General features: G+C 40.0%; 1 protein-coding gene across 3 annotated transcripts in view; it reads left to right on the top strand.

Moving 5' to 3' along the window:
* LOC108665775 (hormone receptor 4) overlaps positions 1-7,785 on the top strand; it is a 103,675-nt gene extending 95,890 nt beyond the window's left edge. For 2 of the 3 annotated variants that reach the window (XM_018152573.2, XM_018152571.2), the window contains exons 2-12: positions 63-168; positions 560-865; positions 1,110-2,297; positions 2,499-2,647; positions 2,908-2,969; positions 4,501-4,716; positions 5,103-5,219; positions 5,609-5,764; positions 6,038-6,331; positions 6,686-7,006; positions 7,406-7,785. In XM_018152573.2, the coding sequence (XP_018008062.1) occupies positions 68-168; positions 560-865; positions 1,110-2,297; positions 2,499-2,647; positions 2,908-2,969; positions 4,501-4,716; positions 5,103-5,219; positions 5,609-5,764; positions 6,038-6,331; positions 6,686-7,006; positions 7,406-7,486 (2,991 nt within the window). In that variant the 5' untranslated portion in view covers positions 63-67 and the 3' untranslated portion in view covers positions 7,487-7,785. The remainder of the gene's footprint in view (positions 1-62; positions 169-559; positions 866-1,109; positions 2,298-2,498; positions 2,648-2,907; positions 2,970-4,500; positions 4,717-5,102; positions 5,220-5,608; positions 5,765-6,037; positions 6,332-6,685; positions 7,007-7,405) is intronic. The other variant, XM_018152572.2, reaches the window with a different exon arrangement.
* Positions 7,786-8,108: the final 323 nt, after the last annotated feature.

Consider the following 8,108-nt stretch of genomic DNA (forward strand, 5'->3'; position numbering starts at 1 on the left):
GTCTCGGCAGGAATCATGACTGTTACCTATAACCATCAACATAACTGTTTTTGTCTCGGCAGGAATCATGACTGTTACCGTGCTATCGACACCTGAGCGCGCCACAGCAACGATGAGCCTCTACCAGGACCTCAAGCTTAAGCGCAGGAAGGCGGAGAGCAGCAGCAGGTGGGCGACCACTTCGAAATTACGATTAAATTCTTTTTGTTTGGTCCCTCGTTGCCACTAAATTAAATTAACTTAATTTTCTGATAAATGGGTTTGATTTCTTCTGTAATTTTGATCTGTAAAGATCTTCTGTAATTTTGAACGATACGATAGGAAAGTTACTGTACTGGATGCACACTTTTTGTTCGGTTTCCATATTGATTAAAAACATTATTCGACTTCGCAATGTTAATCCCTACAAAACACTCCGTCAAATCGAAAATAAAATATGCATGCCACTAGGAGTTTTTTGGACTCGATTGTCGTTATTACATCACATCCAAAAATCTTTAAACCTGTGTTCTGTTATATTCTCTATGACCTAGCAAATTATATGGTTGATTATGTGCAGCTTTTCTCGGTGCAGTCGCGAGTCCGAGCCTCCTGTCGAGTCGATGGTGGTGGACGCGGGCGCCGTTGAGTCCGTGACAGACTCCCCAGATTCTGGGGTGTCGTCAGGCACCAGCGAAAGCGGTAGTTGTGGCATGTCCATAACGTCCCCGCAGATCACTTCCCCACCCGATTCTCCTCCCCACGGCCGGGAACATTCCCCTATCGGGAGTCATATATCCCCTAGCGCCTCACACCACACCAAGGATGTCACTCACATCAAGATTGAGAGGCCCAGTATACTGGAATCGCATCTGCTTTGTGAGAGGTAGGTCGTAAATAATGTTCATTTTTAATTACGAGTATATTTTTGTGATATTAGTCAATGGTGTTATTCTGTTAAAGCAATAATTATTTCAAATATTTGTTTATTCTATTAATCACAAATGGACTGCAATTTTTCCTATAACCATAAGTAAACTACATGGTTTTTATGTTCCCTATAATTATCCCTTACTTTGCACTTTCTTTTATTAGCTGTTTTTAATTTGTTCCGTTTCATTACCACTCAGACGGTCTCCTGACAGCCCGAGTGAGAAAAACATTGAAGTTTCATGTCGGCTGGAATTCAACCGCGCGGATCAGCCACCGTCGCCCATGTACGGCACAGAAGAGCAGCAGGTTACATCCACTCCAGTTGGTCTTGGCGCCGCACCATCTTTCGACAGGATGACTCCCTCCCCAGCCGCTTCTGCTTCATCCCCTATGTCCCACCACTCGGCAAACACGAGCGTCCCCATCCATGGATCGTCTTTGGGTGCAGGAGGCGTCACCTCGTACAATATGGGCGTCTTTGCCACCACATGCGGCATCTTCAGTAGCGCGAGTGACTCAAATCACACAACGGACGCAAGTTCCAACGGTCTTGTTTCCTCCAGCAGCTACTTGTCGAGAGAACATTCTGTTCTAAGGAACGCAATGACGACGCCTTTCGATTATCAAAGCTCCTTGGAGAAAGCGAGAATCAACGGAATCGTTCCTGAGATCATCCGCGGTGGTGAAATACTCCACAAACACGATCCTAAAGGGATGTCTCGGACTCACAACAACACAACAAACACAGTCATACTCGGGGAAGCGGGAGGTTTCAAAACCATGTTGTGGATCGGAGATAAGCCCAGAGAATCGCTGAACACGCAGTCACCTCACGTTACTCTCAGCAGTGACATACGCAATACAGTAGACGGCATGCTGAGCTTGGGCAGAGTTTCTGCAGCTGGATCGCCCCCATCTTCGGTAGCCCAACAGATTTCGCCCTTCTTCACAAACAGTTTAATTTCTCCGGATAATGGACGTGGTCTCACAAAACAAAGTTCCTCGCCTCCGGGTTTCCGCGCTTCCAAACATCCCACGTCATCTCCAATCCACGTGAGAGAAGATCTCGAAGATTATCGCGTGAAGAAAGTATTTACCGATAACCCCCGACCAATGCCAATCAATATGGAGAGGCTCTGGCAAGGCGACAAGTCTCAGTTGCCCAGTAATTCCTCGGATGCCTTGTCTCCCATGAGTCTGGGCAGCGCAGGCTTCGGTGACCGTAGAGGAGGGCCTTCACCCTCTCCTCCTAACATGTCTTTATCGCTCTGTGGTAACGATAGGCGACCTGTCTTGCAAGATGAAGAAGAAGACGAGACGCTCATCTGCATGATTTGTGAAGACAACGCCACTGGACTACATTATGGCATCATCACATGCGAAGGGTGAGTCTCACGGTGAATTTAGGATCGTAATTGCTACACTCTAAACCAAAACAGAAATACACTGCTTAATGCTTTAACTTTGTCTCGTATATTAAGAAAAGTATTCTGATGCAGGTGCTAATTAACAAGCCTTTAGATATGTCACTTCTATGACGTGTTTTATTATGTTGTATAACTGACATATGCTTGATAATTTTGCAGATGCAAAGGATTCTTCAAGCGCACAGTCCAGAACAAGCGCGTGTACAACTGCGTCGCAGACGGCAACTGTGAGATCAACAAGCAGCAGCGCAACAGATGTCAGTTCTGCCGCTTCCAGAAATGTCTCGATAAAGGCATGGTTCTTGCGGGTGAGTTCATATCCTAAGGCTTTATTAGCAAAATTTTTATGAATTCGTAACTCCGTCAGCCGATAACTGACGGCTTTTCAAGTTAAACTCGCCTACCTTTAAAGAGAAGAGTGATTGGTCGCTACATGTACTTAGGCTGTTCGTAAGTGTTTGATTTATTATTATTTAATGACGAAAATATTATTTAGAGATATTTTCCTGAAAAATAAATTTCTCTGATCAATTTTCACTGTTAACGCTTCTTTGTCCTTTTCTTACAGCTGTCAGAGAAGATCGGATGCCCGGTGGTCGTAATTCTGGTGCAGTGTACAATCTATACAAGGTATGAATATTCATCATTGTGATATTTCATGAATTACAAATTAAACCTGCTCGTCATAAAAAGTAATATTTGTATATATCGCTGTGCAATCTGTCTTCAAATCAATTCGTTAAACTTAGAAAATCTAACGCATTTACATACCTAACATGTGCACACGCCTCTCTCCTTGACGTGAGGAACAAGCAAACAAACATTTTTTTCAAATACATTAAAAAAAAATATATGGATATATTTCTCTTTTTTCAGGTGAAATATAAGAAGAGGAACAAGAACAAGCAACACATGGGGAATAACCGCGCTGTGGGTTACGGGATCCCCGACAGAGGGACCCCTCAGGGACCGCGTCGCTGTAAGGGCCCCTCCTCTCCTGCGGGCGACATGCCCCCGCCCGCCTACATGCCTGCGGCCAGAACATCGCCAACCTCCTCTCAGATGTCACCAACTTCCATGACTTTGCATCAGGTATTTACGAATTTTTAAGCAATAATTCATCTCCGTTTAATATATGAAATAAATTTGACATGAGGCATGTACAAAATATTAAGCAATTTATACGCATTTAGTGTTTGAACTGAATTTTTATTGTGTTCGTACATGATATTTATTACATGTACGGGTATGGATAACAAGGTATTTCAGAATTTAAATCAGTCGCTCTATGACTTTGCATAGCATACACCGTACATACACGTATTTTAACTTGATATTTATGAATGCTATCAACTTATAACAATTATTTATGTTTGATTTACTATAAGTTATCAAAAGCTATTATTTATTTAAATATTTATTTATTACCGGTTACTGTTCTATTATCATCGTTAATGTCACCTATCTTGCCTCTACAGGCTATGGTTTCTGCGGCGAGTGCCGCGCCGACCTCCACCTTGGCGTACAACCGAAATTTTCCCACAAGTTTAGCCCCCGGGACCATTCTGAAGGCGGCTCTAACCAACCCTGCTGAGGTAAAGATCCATTTAATATAGTATTAGCAGGAAATATAAATATTAATTACAGTGTTGCTTTAGAAGCCTGACTAGTATACAGTTGTATAATTATTTTAATGAAGTTACTTCAATTGTAATTCGTGTAAGGCTTCAAGTAGCGTTTTCTTGTCATGTAGTTTTATTATTATTTTAATAAAGTACATCAATTATAATTCGTGTAAGGCTTCAAGTAATATTTTATTGTCATATAGTTTTATTATTATTTTAATGAAGTAGGTACATCAATTGTAATTCGTGTAAGGCTCCGAGTAACGTTTTCTTGTCATGTAGTTTTATTATTATTTTAATAAAGTACATCAATTATAATTCGTGTAAGGCTTCAAGTAACGTTTTCTTGTTATGTGCAGGTCGCGCATTACCGACAACGATCAGAGAGCGCAGTGAGCTTCCCGGTGCGGGACAACAAAGACAGCAAAGACTGAACATGTGCACACGCCTCTCTCCTTGACGTGAGGAACAAGCAAACAAACATTTTTTTCAAATACATTAAAAAAAAATATATGGATATATTTCTCTTTTTTCAGGTGAAATATAAGAAAAGGAACAAGAACAAGCAACACATGGGGAATAACCGCGCTGTGGGTTACGGGATCCCCGACAGAGGGACCCCTCAGGGACCGCGTCGCTGTAAGGGCCCCTCCTCTCCCGCAGGCGACATGCCCCCACCCGCCTACATGCCTGCGGCCAGAACATCGCCAACCTCCTCTCAGATGTCACCAACTTCCATGACTTTGCATCAGGTATTTACGAATTTTTAAGCAATAATTCATCTCCGTTTAATATATGAAATAAATTTGACATGAGGCATGTACAAAATATTAAGCAATTTATACGCATTTAGTGTTTGAACTGAATTTTTATTGTGTTCGTACATGATATTTATTACATGTACGGGTATGGATAACAAGGTATTTCAGAATTTAAATCAGTCGCTCTATGACTTTGCATAGCATACACCGTACATACACGTATTTTAACTTGATATTTATGAATGCTATCAACTTATAACAATTATTTATGTTTGATTTACTATAAGTTATCAAAAGCTATTATTTATTTAAATATTTATTTATTACCGGTTACTGTTCTATTATCATCGTTAATGTCACCTATCTTGCCTCTACAGGCTATGGTTTCTGCGGCGAGTGCCGCGCCGACCTCCACCTTGGCGTACAACCGAAATTTTCCCACAAGTTTAGCCCCCGGGACCATTCTGAAGGCGGCTCTAACCAACCCTGCTGAGGTAAAGATCCATTTAATATAGTATTAGCAGGAAAAATGAATATTAATTACAGTGTTGCTTTAGAAGCCTGACTAGTATACAGTTGTATAATTATTTTAATGAAGTTACTTCAATTGTAATTCGTGTAAGGCTTCAAGTAGCGTTTTCTTGTCATGTAGTTTTATTATTATTTTAATAAAGTACATCAATTATAATTCGTGTAAGGCTTCAAGTAATATTTTATTGTCATATAGTTTTATTATTATTTTAATGAAGTAGGTACATCAATTGTAATTCGTGTAAGGCTCCGAGTAACGTTTTCTTGTCATGTAGTTTTATTATTATTTTAATAAAGTACATCAATTATAATTCGTGTAAGGCTTCAAGTAACGTTTTCTTGTTATGTGCAGGTCGCGCATTACCGACAACGATCAGAGAGCGCAGTGAGCTTCCCGGTGCGGGACAACAAAGACAGCAAAGACTGCCTCATGATGTTCAACGAAATGGAGATGCTCATTAAAGAACTCAGGCAGTACGACCGCTTCCAAGAGTGTGCGCTAATGCAGGTAAAGCAATGACTATTATAATTACTATTATTAGTAATTAATAGTTAATTAATTACCACTAATCCACTATACTACTGACTATTATTAATTATCCAAATAAACTAAAGAGTCGCACATTGTCATTTAAAATTGGGTTATTATAATTAATCAATGACTTGCCTCGATTAATCTTTCACGTCTGTCAAAGATATTATCAATGCGCATTACAGATATTTTATTCAGCTGATTAATTGCACACGCTCTTGTGTTCTAATTTTGAATATGTGCCTGCAGTTACTGCCAGAGTTTAGCGGCCCCGACGACATCACGCCCGAAGACGGCAGAAACCCAATCTTGTACGACGAACCTGAAGAAAATGCAGAAGGATTTTTTGCCGACAAAGTCGCGTGTAATTTGATGCAGTGGGTGAGACACTTGCCGTTCGGGGACGAGTGTGCAGATCATTTGTTGACGTCATCATGTTTTGGCTTGGTTATTTTGAACGCTGCTTTTTATCTTCATCACCAAAAAGGACCAAAACTTATCATACCAACCACAGAATTCTACAATAGAGAACTAATGGAAGAGGTGAGAAGAATGTCTACTTCATAATTCATAAGAAGCACTAATTAAAATATCGTATAAATTATACATGCTCGAAATTCCCGTTTTTTATAGTAGATAATTAAACCTTTTTTTTCATTTCTGGGTATTCTAACTGTATAATTTTTCTATTTTAATATCAAAAGATTATCATAGATTCTATTTTATCATAAAATGGATTTCCTTGTCAGCGATTCGCTGAGTTTGGTTATTAAACAATGATGAGAAATATCAACGAAGTAATAAAGAATTTTTTTAAATGAGATATTGCCATGTCGTAATTTGAATACAATAAATATTGTCGTTCAGCCGTACTTAATCAATATTTTTTATTTACAGATGTCGGCCAACATCAACGCGCTTAAGAAAGGCCTCATGGAGATGAGCCTCTCCAAAGGCCAAACAGATTTTTTGCTTCAGCGATGGGTGCCAATCACTGAAAAATTGTCAGAATTCACGGTATTTTTTGATGCTATTCGCATCGAAGAGCCAGAATTCCTCCTGCTCAAGGCAATAATGTACACAATGAAGGCTAAGCCTGACATGACCAATATTGTCGAGGCTGAGCGATCTTACCGGCAGTGCCTGAGGACTTATTGCCAGATGAAGTGTCCCTCGCAGCCCAACAGAGCCCGTGACCTGCTTAACAAGATGATCGAGGTGCGTATAAGAGTAGAGGTTGTCTGGGGCGCGCGTAACTCCAATAGATTCATGATGTTGCTATCAAGTTTGACGTTAAACTTGATGCTCCAAATATTATTTTCATTATCAAGCCATGAGATACAGCTTGTCAAATTGGTTATGTTATTGCTATCAAGTTTGACGTATAACATAATACTTCAAATATAATGTTTACATCAGGTCATGAGAAAAAGTTTGTTTAAATTGGTTATGTTGTTGCCATCAAGGTTGACGTACAACTTCACGCCCTAACTACGGTGTACACTATGAGATAAAGTTCGCTTAAATGGTTTATGTCTAAATATAAAATTACCTATGTTTAGTAAATTTTAGGTGCGGAAAAATATTTTGTGGCAATGACGAAACCTTTTTCTGCAGATCCTGGACGTGAGCCAAAATCTTCTGTTGTCCGACACCTCGCGGTTGAAGGCGCCGTTTTTCATCTGCGATAACAGATAACGTCAAGGATTACGCAACAGTTAGTCCCAAGCCATCATCATCTGTTGGTTGCAACCTCATCCTCGGCTACGCAATATGGCGATGTTAGTACCTGACTTTTGATCTTGTTCTGATATCGTATCAGCTTCTGACATCGTCATTTATCCGCATCAACCCATCACTTCATTTCACCCAGACTCAATCTCGTCCAACGGCAGCATGAGCCATAGGTCACTCATGAATATATTGTGGTTTGCATCTGAATCTTGACTAAAAATATAATTTTATGTTAATTTCGCGTGAGTACATAAATGTGACATCCATCATGGATGATAGACCAAGATCGCACATAATCATGTGAAGATGTTCAATTTTCATTACCGTAAAAGTGTGAAAGTCGGAATTTTTTACTGTAAGAATGATAATTCAGGAGCCAGAAGTATAGACGGTGCATATGACTGCTTTTGTACTTTTATATACTTTGTAAAAATATAGATTTGAGAAGCAACGTGTTACTGAGCTCTGATGCCGGTCCACTAACCGAGTCCGCTATCTTCTTCAGGCTGAAAGATTTTTGCGTCCACTTCTAGGACCGCCATTAAAGTTGTTCCCGTAGAAGTTTTCATCTCGTTTTTTAATATGT

This window comes from Hyalella azteca, unplaced genomic scaffold (assembly GCF_000764305.2).
Source record: "Hyalella azteca isolate HAZT.00-mixed unplaced genomic scaffold, Hazt_2.0.2 contig7076, whole genome shotgun sequence".
Classification (NCBI taxonomy): domain Eukaryota; kingdom Metazoa; phylum Arthropoda; class Malacostraca; order Amphipoda; family Hyalellidae; genus Hyalella; species Hyalella azteca.